We start from the raw sequence: 20,234 nt of genomic DNA on the forward strand, positions 1-20,234 counted from the left end.
CGTTTACCGGAAAGAAGTGAAATTCGGAATGCTGCAGCCAGCGCGACTGTGGGTCACATACAAGGACCAACACTATTACTTTGAAACGCCTGAAGAGGCGTGGACCCTTGTACAAGCCAAAACGTCGGACTCTAACTGAGGGTTTGTGAGGGTGGGGGGGGGGATTTTTGAGGTTTGATGCGTGATGGTTGTTGTATATAGGGGGTCAATCACGCGCAGGAAATGTTACATGGGCTGGGGGAGAGAGACAGGAGCTGCGCCAGAGGGGGCGGAGCGGGCTTTGGAAAGCGCGGGATTTTTTCCCGCGCACGGGAAGAAAGGCGGGAAGGGGAACGAAGGAATGCATACTGATTGAGAACTCCCACACGGGGAGGTCAATGGGACGGCGGGAGAAGCCGGGGTCAGCAGGTGTCAGCTGACTTACGGGAGTGACATGGGGGGAGCAAAAAAGCTAGACTGGGGTCTAGCGGGGGTTGCTGCTGCACTGGCCGAAAGGGAATGGGACACAGAAGAGGTGGTCGGGACGGGGATCCCCCGTCTGGGGGACTGGAGGGTGAGGGAGACGTGGACACGGGACTGGCGGGGGGGGGGGGGGGGGGGGGGGGGAGAGAGAGAGAGAGAGAGAGAGAGAGAGAGAGAGAGAGACCCTCCAATCTGGCTGATAACGTGGAATGTGAGGGGCCTGAATGGGCCGGTGAAGAGGGCTCGATTGTTCATGCACTTAAAGGGACTGAAGGCGGACGTGGTCATGCTCCAAGAGACACACCTGAAGGTGGTGGACCAGGTCAGGTTAAGAAAGGGATGGGTAGGACAGGTATTCCACTCGGGACAGGACGCGAAGAATAGAGGGGTGGCAATATTGGTGGGAAAGCGGGTGTCATCTTTTGAGCCAAGACTATTGTAACGGACAATGGAGAGCGATATGTAATGGTGAGCGGTAGGCTGCAAGGGACGTGGGTGATGTTGGTAAACGTATACGCCCCGAACTGGGATGATGCAGGATTCATGAAGCGCATGTTGGGGCGCATTCCGGACCTGGAGATAGAAGGCCTGACTTCAATACAGTGTTGGATCCAGCACTGGACCGCTCCAAATCAAGGACTGGAAAGAGGCCGGCGGCGGCCAAGGTACTTAGGGGGTTTATGGATCAGATGGGGGGAGTGGACCCATGGCGGTTTGCAAGGCCGCAGGCCAGGGAATTTTCTTTCTTCTCCCATATACACAAAGCCTACTCACGGATAGAATTCTTTGTTCTGGGTAGGGCGCTCATCCCGAGGGTAGAGGGGACGGGGTATTCGGCCATAGCCGTTTCGGACCATGCCCCGCACTGGGTGGAACTGGAGCTGGGAGAGGAGAGGGACCAACGCCCATTGTGGCGGCTGGATGTGGGACTGTTGGCGGACGAGGTGGTGTATGGGAAAGTGAGGAGGTGTATCGAAAGGTACTTGGAGGCCAACGACAACGGGGAGGTGCGGGTAGGGGTGGTATGGGAGGCGTTGAAGGCAGTGATCAGGGGAGAGCTAATCTCCATTAGGGCTCATAGGGAGAAGACAGAGGGTATGGAAAGGGAGAGGTTAGTGGAGGAGATTTTGAGAGTGGACAGGAGATACGCAGAGGCCCCGGAGGAAAGATTACTTGGGGAAAGACAACGGCTCCAGACGGAGTTTGACCTGTTGACCACAGGGAAGGCGGAGGCACAGTGGAGGAAAGCGCAGGGGGCGACCTACGAGTACAGGGAAAAGGCTAGTCGGATGCTGGCACACCAGCTCCGTAAGAGGATGGCAGCGAGGGAAATAGGGGGAGTCAAAGATGGAAGGGGAGCCACGGTTCGGAGTGCGACGAAAATAAATGAGGTATTCAAGGCCTTTTATGAAGAGCTGTACAGATCCAAGCCCCCAGCGGGAAAGAGGGTGGAGGAGCAAGAGGTGGCTGGTTTGGGGGCACCAATTGGGTTGGAGGAGCTGAGCAAGGGTTTGGGGAGCATGCTGGCGGGGAAGGCCCCGGGACCGGATGGATTCCCGGTGGAGTTCTACAGGAAGTACGTAGACCTGTTGGCCCCGCTACTGGTGAGGATCTTTAATGAGGCAAGAGAGGAGGGGACCCTGCCCCCGACAATGTCGGAAGCGACAATTTCTTTGATCCTAAAGCGGGACAAGGACCCACTGCAATGTGGATCATACAGGCCGATCTCGCTCCTCAATGTGGATGCAAAGTTGCTGGCAAAAGTGCTGGCCACGAGGATCGAGGACTGTGTCCCGGGGGTAATCCACGAGGACCAGACGGGATTTGTAAAGGGCAGGCAACTAAACACCAATGTGCGGCGGCTCTTAAATGTGATAATGATGCCATCGGAGGAGGGAGAGGCGGAGATAGTGGCAGCTATGGACGCGGAGAAGGCCTTTGACCGAGTAGAGTGGGAGTACCTCTGGGAGGTGATGCGTAGGTTTGGGTTCAGGGGAGGGTTTATCAGCTGGGTTAAGCTCCTTTACAGAGCCCCGATGGCGAGTGTAATGACGAACCGGCGGAGGTCGGAGTACTTCCGACTGTACCGAGGGACGAGGCAGGGGTGCCCCCTGTGCCCCCTGTTGTTCGCATTGGCGATCGAACCATTGGCCATGTCATTGAGGGAGTCTAATAAATGGAGGGGGGTGGTCCGAGGGGGAGAAGAGCATCGGGTGTCGCTATATGCAGATGACCTGTTGCTGTACGTGGCGGATCCAATGGAGGGGATGGTGGAGGTCATGCAGACTCTAAGGGAGTTTGGGGAGTTTTCGGGCTATAAGCTCAATGTAGGGAAGAGTGAGCTCTTTGTATTACAGGCGGGGGACCAAGAAAGAGGGATAGGGGACCTACCGCTGAGGAGGGCGGAGGGGAGCTTTCGTTATCTGGGGATCCAGATAGCCAGGAGTTGGGGGACACTACTTAAACTGAATCTGACGAGGTTGGTGGAGCAAATGGAGGAGGATTTCAAAAGATGGGACATGCTACCGCTCTCGCTGGCGGGTAGAGTGCAGTCGGTTAAATGGTGGTCCTTCCAAGGTTTCTGTTTGTGTTTCAGTGCCTTCCCATCGTGATCACGAAGGCCTTTTTTAAGAGAGTAGGCAAGAGTATTATGGGGTTTGTGTGGGCGAATAAGACCCCGAGAATAAGGAGAGGGTTCCTGGAACGCAGTAGGGACCGAGGAGGGTTGGCGCTACCAAACCTGGGGAGTTACTACTGGGCAGCAAATGTGGCGATGATCCGCAAGTGGGTTATGGAGGGTGAGGGGGCGGCATGGAAGAGGATGGAGATGGCGTCCTGTCAAGGAACGAGCCTGGGGGCGTTGGTGACGGCACCGCTGCCGCTCTCGCTGACAAAGTATACCACGAACCCGGTGGTGGCGGCAACGCTAAGGATCTGGGGCCAGTGGAGACGGCACCGGGGTGCAATGGGAGCATCGGTGTGGTCCCCGATCAGGGGTAACCACCGGTTTGTCCCGGGGAAGATGGACGGGGGGTTCCAGAGCTGGCATCGGGCGGGGATTGGAAGAATGGGTGACCTGTTCATCGATGGGACGTTTGCGAGCCTAGGGGCACTGGAGGAGAAGTTTGAGTTACCCCCGGGAAATGCCTTTAGATATATGCAGGTGAGGGCTTTTGTGAGGCGACAGGTGAGGGAATTCCCGTTTCTCCCGGCACAAGAAGTTCAAGATAGGGTGATCTCGGGTGTGTGGGTCGGGGAGGGCAAGGTGTCCGAAATACACCAGGAGTTGAAAGAAGAGGGGGAAACGCTGGTAGAAGAATTGAAGGGTAAATGGGAGGAGGAGCTGGGGAGGGAGATTGAGGAAGGTCTGTGGGCTGATGCCCTAGGTAGGGTTAATTCCTCCTCCTCGTGTGCCAGGCTCAGCCTGATACAATTTAAGGTGGTCCACAGAGCGCACTTGACAGGGGCGAGGTTGCTTAGGTTCTTTGGGGTGGAGGACAGATGTGGAAGGTGCTCAGGGAGCCCGGCGAACCATGTCCATATGTTTTAGTCATGCCCGGCACTGGAGGGGTTCTGGAGAGGAGTGGCGGGAGCAATATCTCAGGTGGTGAAAGTCCGGGTCAAGCCAAGCTGGGGGCTAGCAATATTTGGAGTAGTGGACGAACCGGGAGTGCAGGAGGCGAAAGAGGCCGGCATTCTGGCCTTTGCGTCCCTAGTAGCCCGGCGGAGGATCTTGCTAATGTGGAAGGAGGCGAAGCCCCCCAGCCTGGACGCCTGGATAAATTATATGGCTGGGTTCATAAAGTTGGAGGGGATTAAGTTCGCCTTGAGAGGGTCTGCACAGGGGTTCTACAGGTGGTGGCAACCGTTCCTAGACTGTCTCGCGGAGCGTTAGAGGAAGGTCGGTCAGCAGCAGCAGCAACCTTGGGGGGGGGGGACGGGGGGGGGGGACGTCCTGGGAGGGGGGACTGCCGGAGAGGGTGGGTGAGCAAGAGATAACATGAAGGGTTGGGGAAACTGGCACGTACGGGAGAGGGCCAGTATACAAAGCTGGGTAAATATATCATTTTGCCATGTATATATCTTGCTCGGCGTGATTTCTTGCTTTTTTTGTTACCGGGGGGGGGGGGGGGGGGGGGGGGGGGGGGGTTGTTATTGTTTGTAAGGGAGAAAAATTGTGTTAAAAAACTTGAATAAATATATTTAAAAAAAAAAAAAAAAATCCTGACAGCACTGTGGGCGTACCTACACAGACTGCAGTGGTAAAGGCGGCAGCTCACCACCACCTTCTCAAGGAAAATTCGGGATGGGCAGTAAATGCAGGCGAAGCCAATGACACCCATATCCTATCAATGAATTAAAAGACTGCTCTGATTGGTCAAGCTGACATCGTTAACCAACTTTGCCCTTTCATTTCTCAGAGGCTGAGGAGGAAAAGGGGTAAGATGCAGAAATGTTCATTAATGACAATATCAGGATTCCCAGAGAATGCACACCTGGAGCAGAAACACAGCCATATCCTCCATCAGACTGCCTGCTGTGAACTTCCTCATCAGCTGCCCAGCAAATCCCCAGCAGACACATCGCTTGTGTTTATAAAGCCTTTAACATAGTTAAACATCCCAGGGAGCTTCACAGGAGGGATACCAAATCTATTTTAACACAGAGAAAAAGCTCAGCCAAAGAAGTGAAGTCAATCTTCAAGCCCCCATATTTCACACTCCCATATTAACTTATAACAATCCATCTGAGTGGGTGAGAGTAGCCATTCAGGGCTACGTGGAGCTAAATGATACGGGTGGAGGTCATGGCCGCACGCTGTGGGAGGAGGTCAAGCTGTGGTTAGGGGGAAGTTTATTTCAATTCGCACAGGGAGAAAGCAGAGCGAGTGGAGATGGCAAGACTGATGGATGAGATTTGGAGGGTGATAGGAGATACTCGGAGGTGCCAGAGGCAGGGCTGTTGAAGGAGAGGCAGAAGCTACACTTGGAGTTTGGGCTAGTATCTACGGGGAAGGCAGTGCGGCAGTGACGGACGGCCAGATGTGCAGTATATGATCATGGGGAGAAGGATAGTAGGATGTTGACCCATCAGTTGAGGAAGTCGAGGCGGCGAGGGACATTGGCAGAGTGAAGGATGATAAGGGCAAGGTGGTGATGGAACCAGGGGGGGTGAATGTGGTGTTTGAGGCCTTTTAAAAGGAGGCTGTATGAGTCGGAGGTTTTTGGATGGCTCAGAGGAATTGGTTCAGTGACTGGGGGCCCCAAACTGGGCTGAGGGAGATGATGGATAGTATGGGGACGATGCAGGCAGGGAATGCCCCGGGGTCGGACGGGTCCCAGTTGACTTTGATAAAAAGTTTGGGGTGGACCTGGGGCCACTGCTGCTGAGGGTGTATGATGAAGCGAGGGTGAGGGGGCAACTCCCCCACCTACTTTGTCGCAGGCTTCCACTTCCCTGACATTAAAGAAGGATAAGGATCCGAAGCACTGTGGGTTGAACCGCCCGATATTACTGAACAAAGACAGAGAAGCTGTTGACGAAGGTGCTGGCCTCGCGAATCGAGGACTGCGTCCCGGGGTTAATCGGCGAAGATCAAACGGGTTTTGTGAAGGGGAAGTCATTGTTGTGAATGTGAGGAGGTTATTCAATGTAATCATTATGTCTTCGGAGGGGCAGGAGATGGAGGTAGTGGTGACGCGGAGAAGGCGTTCGATCGGGTGTAATAGTATCTGCTGGAAGCGTTGGGGCGGTTTGTATTTTGGGTCTGGTCGTTGTAGCAGGTTGTTGTTGGTGGCTTAAGTGGGTCGCTGCAGACTTGATGGGCCGAATGGCCTCCTTCTGCACTGTATGTTCTATGTTCTGAGATGCTGGTCATAAGTGTGCGAACAAACCAAGTGAGTTTGGGGTACTTCGGGCTGCATCGTGGGGCGAGCCAGAGACCCGCTCTCCTCGTTGCTCTCTGCTCTGGCGATAGCGCCGTTGGCAATGACTCAGGGCATCGAGGGACTGAGCTAGGATGGCGACGTCGAGGGTCTCATTGCATGTGGACAACCTGTTGCTGTATATTTCAGAACCGTTGGGCAGTATCAGAGGCATCATGGGGAGTTTAAAGGAATTTGGTCGGTTTACGGGATACAAGTTGAATATGGGGAAAAGCAAAGTGTTCCCAATTTAGTCTAGAGGGGAGGCATGGAGGTTAGGGGAGGCAAGGAGGTTAGGGGTGTTGTTATTTAGAGTGGCAGGGGTGAGTTTTAGATATTTGGGTATCAAGGTGATGCAGGGCTGGGCGCAGCTACACAGATTGAACCTTGCGCGGCTGGTGGAGCAGATGAAAGTCCCACCATCCCAGGAATCAGCCTGGTAAACCTTTGCTGCACTCCCTCCATAGCACGAACATCCTTCCTCAGATAAGGAAAGCAAAACTGCACACAATACTCCAGGTGTGGCTTCACCAATGCCCTGTATAATTGCAGTAAAACATCTCTATTCCTATACTCGAATCCTCTCGTTATGAAGGCCAACATACCATTTGCCTTCTTTACTGACTGCTGTACCTGCACGCTTACTTTCAGCGACTGATGCACGAGGACACCAAGATCTCACTGAGTATCCACCTCTCTCAATTTACAGCTCTTCAAATAACGGGTTCATTCGTACCACCATTGCCCTCGGCGGCTCGTTCCTCAACAGCTTCCTCATAAGCGCCCTGTGCGCCCTGTCCACCTCCAAGGACGGAACAAATGCACCTTCTCCCAGCAACTTCTCAAACATACGCGCCACATATGCACCGGCGTCCAATCCCTCGCTGCCCTCCGGCAGGCCAACGATCCTCAGATTCTGTCTACGCCATCTGTTCTCCAGATCCTCCACCGTATCTTGCAGCCTCCACCATATCTTGCAGCCTGTTCTGTTGGTCCTTCATCAGCCCAATCTCCACCGCCATCGCGTCTAGCTGATCGTCGTGCTCAGCCACCGCCTCTTCCACCTTCTGGATTGCCTGGCCCTAGTCCAGTCTTTGCTCCACACGATCAATCCCCGCCTTTATCGGATCCAGATATTCTTTCCTCTGCTGAGCAGATTTCTTATGGAGAAATGCTACTGTGCCGGCAGCGTCAGTCCCTGACCTTCCGCCATATTGCCGTGTTGCAGGCTCCAGTCCAGTCTTCGACCAACGTTCTCTTCTTTTCAGACCACTTCTGGTCCACAAATCCCAAAACTGGTGGGGAATCCTCCTGTTCTACTTCACCAGTCCCTTGTTTTGTTGATCAAATACAACGTAAATCGGGGGAAAGACTTTTCACCGAAAACCGATTTCTATTCATTAACTGGGAATGAATATTTCCTTCATAAGATCTGAATCCAGCTAGTTACTGGAGAAAAACAATGATGAATAATTTTTTTGTTTATTAACGCCCAACGGAATCAAGCTCAGTTTTATTGACCACCAGATCATTTCAGTCAGAGCTGAACCATCCATCCAAACTGGTGGTATATTGTTGGGAATTTTAAGGAATAAGCTACCTTTGAAAATTCTGAAATATCACATTAAAAATCAAAGTAAATTTCAATCATTTTTATTGTTTACAATAAATTACTTTAATTCAAAATACATTAGTGACATTTGTGGGTTAGACCCAGTTCCTGCAAAAGGACTTTAATGGAGAATGTGATGCTGTAGCTTCAGGGTCAGAAACTAGGGGACATAGATTTAGGGTAATTGTCAAAAGAACCAGGGGCAAAGCAGCACGCTGGCGCAGTGGTTAGCACTGCAGCCTCATGGCGCTCTGGTCCCAGGTTCGATCTCAGCTCTGGGTCACTGTCCGTGTGGAGTTTGCACATTCTCCCCGTGTTTGCGTGGATCTCACCCCCACAACCCAAAAATGTGCAGGGTAGGTGGATTGGCCACGCTAAATTGCCCCTTAATTGGAAAAAATGAATTGGGTACTTTAAATTTTTTTTTTTAAGAACCAGGGGCAAGAAAAGGAATTATTTTTGGACAGTGACTTACGGTGATCTAGAATGCACTGCCTGAAAGGGTAGTGGAAGCAAAGTGGCAAATGGATACATACTTGAACGGGAAAAATCTATAGGGTTATGGGAGCAGATCAACAATTGAGACAAAGGCTTTTTCAAAGGGTTAGCATATGTCTCATATCACGCTATAGCATTCTATGCTTCTCGGAGCTCCCCCCATTTCGAAACAGTGGTGTCCCTAAATCCAATGAAGACGGCCAGACAATCCTTCGGGTAGGAGTGAGGGAACAAAAGGAGGAAAAGAAAACACACAGAATGACACATCCCCAGATTCCATTCTGAACATTTCCTTTTGCTTATAGGCCAGTAACAGAACAAGTGAAAGCAACTTACTGTGATGGGAGACTGGGCGCTGGTAGTGTAAGGCAGCCGCGGTGGTGTCAGGTAATACCTGGAGGGTCGCTGCTTCTGAGCGAAGGCGGTGATGGGCATAGTTTCATGAGGCTCGTTACTCTGAGGGGGGCAGAAAAAGTACATTAAAAATTTAACCTCGAATACGGATGTGGACTTTTCTTTTTGAATAATGCAATCATAGAGCAACACGTATTTCCAGTCCCACACTATAGCTGACGCGCCAAGCTACCCAGTCGGGGAAATAATTGTTGAACATCTGGCATCATCGTTACAGAAACCAAAAGCAACAACAAGCAGGGCTGTGGAGCAAGAGTCTATGGGACTAATTGGACAGTTCTGTCAAGATCCAGCAGAGGCACGTCACCCAAATGGCCTCTTGCTGTGCTTTAAGGATTCATAAGTTCATAAGATGATATAGGAGCAGAATTAGGCCATTTGGCCCGTCGAGTCTGCTCCACCATTCTATCATGGCTGATATGTTCTTCATCTGCCACCTACAATGTTACAGACCAAGAGCTAGATTGCAAAATTAGCCAGAGCATCTCCTCCCTGGAACACATGACCTAGGAGCGGGAATAGGCAATTTAGCCTCCCGAGCCTAACACCCTCAATGTGATCATGGCTGATCCCATCCTGGCCTCAACTCCACCATCTTGCCCGTTCTCCATAACCCCTCAACACATTGCCAATTAAAAATCTATCTAACTCTTCCTTAAATTTACTCACTCTCCCTGCATCCACCGCACTCTGGGGTAGTAAATTCCACAGATTCACACCCTTTGAGAGAAGTAGTTTTTCCTCAAATCTGTTTTAAATTTGCTACCCCTTATTCAAAGATTATGACCTCTCATTTTAGAATGCCCCACAAGAGGAAGCACCAGCTCCTCGTCTACTTTATCCATACCTTTTAGCATCTTGTGTACCTCAATTAGATCTCCCCCCATTTTTCTAAACTCTATAGAGAATACACTCCTAAACTGTTTAATCTCTCATATGACAAACCCCTCATCTCTGGAATACATCCCTGAACTGTCTCCAATGCCACTACATCTTTCCTCAAATAATGGGACCAAAACTGTGCACAATATTCCAGTTGCAGTCTTACCAATGCCTTGTATTGTTGCAACAACACTTCCTTACCTTTATACTCAAGGTTATTAGTATCCGAGGTTATTAGTAGTAGCAAGGTTTATTCGTTAGTAGATAGAGGGACGGCATGGCAACTCTCACCTTGAGTGCATATCCTGAAGGTTGTGGGAACTCAACGACAATTCCCGTGTCCTGGATAACCACATGTGCAGGAAGTGCCATCAGCTTGCACACTGGGTTTTGGAGCTCATGCTGCAGCTGGCATCACTGCGGGGCATCAGTGATGTTGAGGGTTATGTGGATGGCATATTTATAGATGTGGCCACCCCGCAGTTTAAGAGTATGCAGGGACAGAGGGAATGGGTGACTGCCAGGCAGTCAAGAAGAAATAGGTAGTGCAGAAGGCCCAAGTGCATTACACTCTCCAACCAATATTCAGTTCTAAATACTGATTAAAGTGACGGTTCATCTGGGCAGTGCAGCCAGAGCCAAGTCCATGGCAGTATGGTTAGTTCAGCTGATGGGGGATCAAGGCCAAGGATATCACTGAACAGCTGCACAGCAGCCAGAGGTGGTACCACTGATATAAGTAGGAACACGGATGAGTGGTCCTACAGTTAGAATTTAGGGAATCAGGTGGGAAATTAGCAAGCAGGAGCTCAGAGGTAATAATCTCCAGATTACTCCCGATACCACACACGACCAAGTATAGAAACAGGAGGATCGAGCAGATGAACATGTGGCCGGGAAGATGGTGCAGGGGGAGAGGGCTTCAGATTCCTGGGACATTGTGATCTGTTCCGAGGGAAAAGGGATAGATCTAGGACCAATTTTCTTGCAGGGCGATTTGCCAGTGCTATTCAGGAAGGCTTAAATCAAATTGGCAGGGGTATGGGAACCAGGAGGTAATATCAGAGAGGAATACCAAGGTGCACAGAATACTGTTAGAGACAGATAGCATTAGAGTAGTAAACAGCGAGTTATTAGGTGAGTTCAGAGTCTGGAGACAAGTAATAAAGTCTGAATTAGGATTACTGTGCATGCATGTGAATGCGCAGAGTGTGACAAATAAGATTGCCACGTGGAACTGTGATGTGCTGATAACCCAGACTTGGCTCAAAGAAGGGCAGAACTGGGTATTAAATACTCCTAATGCAAGGCGTTTGGGAAATATAGGAAAAGGAGAGCGGGAGGGTTGGGATTAAGGAGAACATTGCAGTGCTGGAGAGAGAGGATTTCCTGGAGATGTCAAGGACAGAATCTATTTGGTTAGAGCTAAGCAATTACATTGCTTGGTGCCGTCACCAACTTGTGGGAAAGATTCAGAGGAACAAATTTGCAAAATTACAGAAAGGTGCCAGAATCCTAGAGTTGTTATAATGGAGGACTTTAATTAACAGACCATGGACTGAGATGGTACTGTAAAGGGGGGGGGGGGGGGGGCGTGTCAAGAATTCCTAGATTGTGTTCAGGAGAATTTTCTGCTGTAGCAGTATGTTTCCCGTTCACTGAGAAAGAAGGCATTGCTGGACCTTGTTCTTGGGAATGAGGTGGGCCAAGTCTCAATTGGGGAACATTTAGTCGACAGTGATCTTTCATAAGGTTTCGGTCGGCGATGGAAAAGGACAAGAAGCAATTCAGAGTAAGAATAATGAGTTGGGGAAATCCCCTTCCAATGGAGTAAGAATGGATCTGACCCAGGGAAATTGGATTAAAGGGTGGCAGAGAAACGGTGACTGAACAATGGGCTGCTTTTAAATAAGAGATATTTTAGGTACAGTCAAGATACATTCCACAAAAGGGAAAGGTAGGGGAAAAACAAATCCAGAGCTCCCTGGATGACAAAATGGGGATTAAGATGAAGAAAATAAAGTGTCTATTATAGATGTCAGTTGGATAATAAACTGAGAACCAGGCTGAATATCGAAGGTTCAGAGGATAAGTGAAAATACAAATAAGAGAAGCAAAGAGAGAGCATGAGAAGAAACTGGCAACGAACATAAGGGGAATCCAAAAGCTTTCCGGAGGCATCTGATAGAATCTACCTTTTTACTATATAACAAGCTTAAAGGAATAAATGACCCAAGATTTAAAATGGCTTCTTAAAATGGTTTGTTAAAAGAACCATATTTCAAGCATGACATTAAAAAAGTGCTGAATCCCATGAGAAACATCAAGATAATGAAGCCAGGCAGACCAAGGACACATTTTGCTAATTTAAAGTTTCTGGGCTATATTCCCAGAAACTGTTTTCATGACAACGGATAAGACTCATGAGAAAGACGTATTTCAATCACTCCATATTAAAATTTGATGGACAGACATCTCAATCGAATTGAATTAACTGTAATAACTTCAACCCAATCACAGCCAGAAAGGGGAAAGACATCGGTGATAGCAATAATCCTAAAAAGTACATGCTGGTTTTGAACAATTCATTCCGGAATCATTTGACTTAATTTCTGAAGCTACTTTCGCTTTGAACCGCCATTTTGTTTATTTGCAACTTTTCTGTATCGTGTTTTCAAATAGAAGAAATTATCAAGAGCTGTAATTTGTATTGAATTTAACTCGGTACTCTGTACTTTTTTGGACAAAACAAACTTTTAAAAACTCTGTATTTGCAAGAAAACTGACTTGATAATAGACATCAATAGACATTAATGTCTATTAGACAAGACTAATGTCTTGGTGCCGTCACCAACTTGTGGGAAAGATTCAGAGGAACAAATTTGCAAAATTACAGAAAGGTGCCAGAATCCTAGAGTTGTTATAATGGAGGACTTTAATTAACAGACCATGGACTGAGATAGTACTGTAAAGGGGGGGGGGGGGGGGGGGGGGCGTGTCTAATAGACATTAGTGGGCAGCACGGTAGCCTTGTGGATAGCACAATTGCTTCACAGCTCCAAGGTCCCAGGTTCGATTCCAGCTTGGGTCACTGTCTGTGCGGAGTCTGCACATCCTCCCTGTGTGTGCGTGGGTTTCCTCCGGGTGCTCCGGTTTCCTCCCACAGTCCAAAGATGTGCAGGTTAGGTGGATTGGCCACGATAAATTGCCCTTAGTGTCCAAAATTGCCCTTAGTGTTGGGTGGGGTTACTGGGTTATGGGGATAGGGTGCCGGTGTTGACCTTGGGTAGGGTGCTCTTTACAAGAGCCGGTGCAGACTCGATGGGCCGAATGGCCTCCTTCTGCACTGTATATTCTATGATCTGCAAAACTAACCGAATAAAAGACAATTTACTTCACGTATGAAGCTCAGTTCCAAGATCTGTCGAGTGATATAGGAGTGTGGTGACATACAAGATATATTAACCAGAGTACAGACCTATCAGCATCTAAATAGTAAAAGAGCGGCAAAAGGAGTGGGATCAAAAAGAGGGATTTGCACATTGAGCCTGAAGAATGAAGTGAACACTTTCCATGCGTCTTTACCAAGGAAGAAGCAGCTGGGCATGACATGATGAAGGAGGAGGTAATTCAGACAACTCAAGGGTTTAAAATTGATACGGTTGTAGTACTGGGTACAAAAACAGAAAAAGCCCCGCTAGAAATAGGTCAGGTAGCATACGTGAAACAGGGTTAATGTTTCAGGTTGATGACCTTTCACCAAAACTGAGAAAAATTAGACATATAATAGGTTTTGAGCAAAGGATGGATGGGACAAGGACAAAGCAAGGTCTGCGGCAGGAGAAATCGAATGACAGAAGAGTCTGTCTACCAGGGTCTCAGGGAATGTGATGGGGCAAGAGAGGAACAAAGAAACAAAAAAATATGCCTAGAGGCGGTGTGAGGGAAAAAAACTGAACTGAAAATGAAACAAAATGGAGGGGGCAGAGCTCATGGTTTGAAATTGTTGAACTCGGTATGAGGCCTGGCTAGGCCACCATTTATTTCATCCCTAATAGCTCTTGAGAAGCTGATGGTGAGCTGCCTTCTTGAACTGCAGTAGTCGATGTGGTGTTGGTGCACCCACATGAGGTTAAGGAATGTGATGGCTCCAGACAATACATTGGAGATTCCCAGTAACAACAGGTCTTGACTCTCCATCTCTGGGGTACACACTGCCTGGACCCCTGCTCCCAGGGCCTCGTGCTCTCTCTATTGGCCAGGGTTCACGTGCTGCTGCGCAATTGCTCCCAAGCTGATCACATAGACCGCAAATGCGCCCCCTTAAAAGGAGCCGCGTTACCACATCCCTCCATCCTGAAGTCAGTCTATCATGACCTTGTATATAGCTTTGTTGTTAAATGTAAAGAGCCATAAAGGAAAAGTGTTCATCACAGTATCAGTCTCTCCAGGGACCTTAGAGCCCCTGTAGGCGTCCCTAGTCCCCCAGCCAGCTCCACTCTCTCAGGTAGTATTGTAATCTGCAGAGGAAGATGGTTCAGGAGACGCTACCAGTTCTATAGAGCTGCTTGCCTGATCAGCTCCCCCCAGGACTGCCAACGGGCTGACTCTGAAATTCCAGGCTCTCTCCGCTCTAGAACAGCCACAGAAATGCCAGTGGCGCTAGTTGGACCTATCTGTTCTGGAATGGGGGCTACCGTATCCTGCCACCTCATGTGGTCACCATTCTTCCGCCACTGACATTTACCACATAATCTGACCGGCTAACTAGAGTGGGCCCGAGGCAAAACTTTGAACTAGAACCTCCAGGTTACCCATCTGGAATGATCTGTCACCCTTTTGTGAAGTATGTTGATTTCTTTATGATGCCTGACATGACTCACCTTCCTCGCCATATTTGGAAATATGAAATGAAATGAAAATCGCTTATTGTCACAAGTAGGCTTCAAATGAAGTTACTGTGAAAAGCCCCTAGTCTCCACATTCCGGCGCCTGTTCGGGGAGGCTGTTACGGGAATCGAACCGTGCTGCTGGCCTGCCTTGGTCTGCTTTCAAAGCCAGCGATTTAGCCCTGTGATAAACAGCCCATCAAGCCCAAATGAATTCTGAGGCGATGGCCCATATGCAATTTAGGCAGCATGGCCCACGTGGTGGCCTAGGGGTGTTGTGCTGTAGGACAATAGGAAATCGGCCCGATTGCTTCCTCACAGCAATTTTAAAAGTCTGTGTGGCCCTTTCCACCAACCCGTTGGATGCAGGGTGATATGGGGCTGTCCTGGTGTGCCAAATTTCTAAGAAGATCAGTGCCAAGATGATTTCCTGAGGCACTGGCAATGGTGGCAATTTTTTTGGCAAGGGGATTAGACCCAATGCATTCGTATTGGAGATTTCTGTGCCAGGCCTGTGTTGGAAAGTATAGTTGTAAGCACATAGCAGCAAGGCCCAACGTCGCATCCTGGCGGAGGCAATTGGTGGTTTTGGCTTGTCCTCTTTCAAAAGACCCAATAGCGGCTTACGGTCAGTTATTGTGAATTGCCGTCCGTAAACGTATTGGTGGAACTTTTTAATACCACAGATGCCGTCTAGTCCCTCTTTCCAATGTGGGCAATCTGGTGACACGTCGTATATGGCTATAATTGGCTTCCCGGGTCAAAATGAACTAAAAGCTTCAAAGATCGCACAGCTTATTTTACCAAGCAGAAAGCTTCCTCTTGCTGCTCCTTCCACTGCCAACGTTGGTGTTTCCTTAACAACTGGTGTAATGGTGCCATGGTGGTGGCCAGGTTTGGAAGGAACCTGCCATAATAGTTCACCATTCCCAGGAAAGATTTCAGCTAGTTAAAAAATACTACTTAAAAACACCTCATTGACATTTCTGCTTCTCAAATTTGGGAATTGTCACCCGAAAAACAATGAAAAAAAACCCCAATTATTTACTCACAAGGACTTCGTAATCAGGTACAGTGTGCGTTCCCAATCCCGTCCTGTCAAACGTGACTCGATACGTTGCGTTAATTGTGTCCACAGCATCGATCTGCCCCGTAAACAGGCCGTCGTGAAAACCTCGAAGTCGTGCTAAAGTGAGGTATGGTGGAGAGGAGAAACAATCACAAACTTAACCAGGGTCCAATAGGTTACTGAATGACAACACTAGCTATTTTAGTGCTGCCAATGAACCCAGCACCTTGCAATAGCCCTTTCTGCATTTGGGTTTAATAGCAGTGATTGGTATTGGTATTTACTTTGTGATCTCCTGGATTTTAAGGCCCATAGCATCATCATTGCTATGGTTCTCATTAGACACTAACGTAATTCTAAAAACTTTTACATACAAAAATAAAGCACAGAAACAGGACTTTAGTGCAACTTGACCTCATCATTGTTCATGCTCCATGTACCTCCTCCAACCTGACTTCATCTAACTCTATCTGCATTTCCTTCTATTCCTTTCTCCCTCATCCAGCTTATCCTTAAATGCGTTGATGTTCTTTGTCTCAGCTATTCTCTGTGGCAGAGTTTCATATACTAACACTCTCTGGGTAAAGACTTTCTTCTTAATTCCCTACTAGATTTGATGGCCCCGAGTTCTGGTCTCCAGACAAGAGGAAACATCCTTATGTCTATCCTATCAAATCCCTCAATAATTTCTAGGGCCCTCTAGGGTCTCGATTTAAAAAAATGGTTCCAACCTGTTCCTGGTAAGCATAATTTCTTCATTCTGGTATCATCCCTGTAAATAATTTTTGTAACTTCTCCAATGCTTCTATATCAGAACTGTGTGCATGGTACTCCAAGTGGGAGAAAGTAAGGACACGATGTACGACAGTGCTGAGGTAATGACTTACCCGTGACTTTTGTCCCTATAACTAGAGGTAATGGGATTTCATCTGGGAGATCTTTGTACTGGGACAGCTCTGTCACTTTCCTCTGTTGCAGGAGTCTGATCTTGTGTCGTTTGTGTTGCAAGGCCGACCGCTCTTCCGCAAAGAATGCTGCCGAACATCTGCGATACAGGAGATCGGGTTACAACAGTATGCCAGGTATGACATCTATGGCTGTAATTGCCACTTTAATGACTGAACTAGCATTTTCACATGGGACATAATCCTCTGTGAGATGTTGGGACCACACAATGAGTTTTGGACCCAGAGCACCGTTCCACCGATGCTGTCGGTGGGTTCATGTTAGCAATAGGATTATTGGATAGCTCTGCATTAAATCAAGTTGGATCATCTAACTCCAACCCATTAAATGTCAGATTTCTTTGTATGTATGTGTGTGCGCGTGCACGCGCGTGCACCGCACCTAGTCTTTCTCCCTTCTCAATTGCTTTTCCCTGCTTCTTTTGCTTTATTCATTCATGGGGTGGGGGGTGTCGCTGGTTGGGCCAGCATTTATTGCCCAGGACTTTAAGAGTCAACCACATTGCCATGGAGTCACATATAGACCAGACCAGATAAGGATGGCAGATTTCCTTCCACAAAGAACATTAATAAAACAGCTGGGTTTTTACGACGATCGATAATGGTTTCACGGTCATCATTAGATTTTTAATTCTAGATATTTATTCAAATTAAATTTCACCATCTGCAATGGTGGGATTCGAACCCGGGCCCCCAGAGCATTACCCTGGGTCTCTCAATTACTAGTCCAGTGCCTTTGCTTGCCCACCTGACAATACCACATTGCCCTTTTGTTTTTACTGCTATTTGCCAATGCAACTGAAGGCGAGAAAAGTTTTGCAGCATCAGGACTCAGGCATTCAACTGAGTAAAGGCGGCAGCTTTTATCCCAGAATGTCAGGAACTTGGTGAGGAAAAGCTGGCAGAGACACAGCTGGATGCCTGTAGGATGAAGGGAAGAGGAGGAATCCTCTAGCTGCTGATTAGGATTGCTGGAGTTCAGAGGAACGAGGAGGGGGGGGATTTCATAGAAACCTATAAAATTCTATCAGGACTGGACAGGGTAGATACAGGAAGGATGTTCCTGATGGTGAGTGTGTCCAGAAGCAGGGGTCACAGTCTGAGGACACGGGGTAGGCCAATTGGGACAGAGATGAGGAGAAATTTCTTCACCCAGAGAGTGGTGAACTTGCGGAATTCGTTACCACAGGAAGTAGTTGAGGCCAAACCATTGTATGTTTTCAAGAAGCAGTTAGATATAGTAAAAAGTCTTACAGCACCAGGTTAAAGTCCAACAGGTTTGCTTGGAATCATTAGCTTTCGGAGCATAGCTCCTTCATCAGGTGAGAAATCAGGATTAGGCTGCTGAGTTGGATGATCAGCCATGATCATAATGAATGGCGGAGCAGGCTCAAAGGGCCGAATGGCCTCCTCCTGCTCCATTTTCTATGTTTCTATGCTGCTCTCCCATGACGGGTGTGGATGTCTCTGAATGAACACAGGAGATCCTGAAGGGGGAAGGTGAACAGCCAGAGGTTGTAGCACACATAGGTGCTAACGACATAGGCAGGAAGAGCGACGAGGTCATGCAGAAGGAGTTCAGGGAGTTATGCAGTAAGCTAAGAAGCAGTTCCTCTAGGGTTGTAATCTCACGATTACTCCCTGTGCCACGTGCCAGCGAGGTTAGAAATAGGAGGATAGTGCAGCTAAACACGTGGCTAAACCAGTGGTGTAGGAGGGAGGGTTTCAGATTTCTGGACCATTGGGATTTCTTCCAAAGCAGGTGGGACCTGTCACAAGTAGGCTTACATTAACACTGCAATGAAGTTACTGCGAAAATCCCCTAGTCGCCATATTCCGGCGCCTGTTCGGGTCACAGAGGGAGAATTCAGAATGTCCAATTCACCTAACAGCATGTCTTTTGGGACTTGTAGCAGGAAACCCGAGCGCCCGGAGGAAACCCACAGACACAGGGAAAACATGCAGACAGTGGCCCAAGCCTGGGTCCCTGACTCTGTGAAGCAACAGTGCTAACCACTGTGCGACTATGCCATACTGTGTACCAATGTACAACATTAGCAGATCTCCAACACCACACCTGTATCCAGTGAGGATTAGATAATTACGGCCAGACCCTCTGTTATGTCCTCCCTGGTTTCTTAACAGCCTGGGGTAGGAACATTTAATCCGAAACTGCCGATTTATCCAATTTCAAGGATGCTAATTTCCTTAATACTTTCTCTCTCCCTATGTTTATCACATCCAATATTTCCATTCCTCCTCCTCAACTACAATGTCTGCATTGTCCCCTTCTTTTATGAACACAGAGAAAATCTTTTTTGGACGTTTATGGTCCTACTCTTGCTTTAGTTATCCTCCTACTCTTAATGTATCGGTACGTTAAGGAGACATTAAGGGAGGTGATGGTGTAGTGTTATTGTCACTGGTCTGTAATCCAAAGGCCCAGAGTAATCCTCTAGGACCCAAATTCAAATCCCAATGAGACAAATGGTGATAGCGGAATTCAATAAAAATCCAAAATTAAAAATCTAATGATGACAATGAAACCATTGTCGATTGCTTTAAAAAAGAAAATACCTCTGGCTGATTAACATCCTTCCTTTAGGGAAGAAAATCCTGAAATTTTCAGATGGAAATCTGCCATCCTTTAAAAAAAATAAATTTAGAGTACCCAATTATTTTTTCCAATTAAGGGACAATTCAATGTGGCAAATCCACCTACCCTGCACATCTTTGAGTTGTGGTGAAAGACTTGGGGAGAACATGCAAACTCCACACGGACAGTGACCCAGGGTCAGGATTCGAACCTGGGTCCTCAGCGCCGTGAGGCAGCAGTGCTAACCACTGTGCCACTGAACTGCCCTTGAAATCTGCCATCCTCACCTGTTCTCCAGATGCACAGAAATGGGGTTGACTCTTAACTGCCCTCCGAAATGGCCACTCGGTCCAAGGAACCATCCAATTAGGGATGGGAAATAAATATTGGCCAACTAGCAACAGCCACATCCTAGAAATGAATTTTTAAAATCTCATCGATTTGCTTGCCAATACATTTTAAAATTCAATACACTCCTGGCTGGTGTCCCACATGCTACCCTCCATAAACTTGGTCATCCAAAACTCTGCTGCAGTCGTCTTAACTCAAGTCATTTCCCCCAACACCCCTGTGCTCATGGACATACATGGACTCCCAGTCAAGAAATGTCTCAATTTTAACGTACTCATCCTTATTTTCAATTCTCTCCATGGCCCTGCTCCTCCCCATCTTGGTCATCCTCTTTAGTCTACAACTCAGTTATCCTTGTTCACCTAATTCTGGCCGGTTGAGGCATCCTTGATTTTCTATGCTCCACTATTGGTGGCCATGTCTTCAGCTGCATAGGGCCTAAGCTCTAAAATCCCTCTCTGCACCTCTGTCGCTATCTCTCCTGTTTTAAGACAGTCCCGTTTCGCAAAGTTTTATGGTCATCTGACCATATATCTCCTGAAGGATAATTTAATTTACAATATTCCTGGGAC

The 20,234-nt window shown here is 48.2% G+C and overlaps 1 protein-coding gene across 1 annotated transcript in view; it reads right to left on the bottom strand.

Annotated features, from left to right (window-relative positions):
* Positions 1 to 20,234, bottom strand: part of lin9 (lin-9 DREAM MuvB core complex component) — a 119,340-nt gene that overhangs the window by 69,845 nt on the left and 29,261 nt on the right. Inside the window, exons 5-7 of the mRNA XM_072500221.1 lie at positions 16,638 to 16,795; positions 15,734 to 15,867; positions 8,833 to 8,952 (exon numbers count right to left, since the gene is read on the bottom strand). Coding sequence (XP_072356322.1) covers positions 8,833 to 8,952; positions 15,734 to 15,867; positions 16,638 to 16,795 — 412 coding nt within the window. The remainder of the gene's footprint in view (positions 1 to 8,832; positions 8,953 to 15,733; positions 15,868 to 16,637; positions 16,796 to 20,234) is intronic.

This window comes from Scyliorhinus torazame, chromosome 4 (genome assembly GCF_047496885.1).
Source record: "Scyliorhinus torazame isolate Kashiwa2021f chromosome 4, sScyTor2.1, whole genome shotgun sequence".
NCBI lineage: Eukaryota > Metazoa > Chordata > Chondrichthyes > Carcharhiniformes > Scyliorhinidae > Scyliorhinus > Scyliorhinus torazame.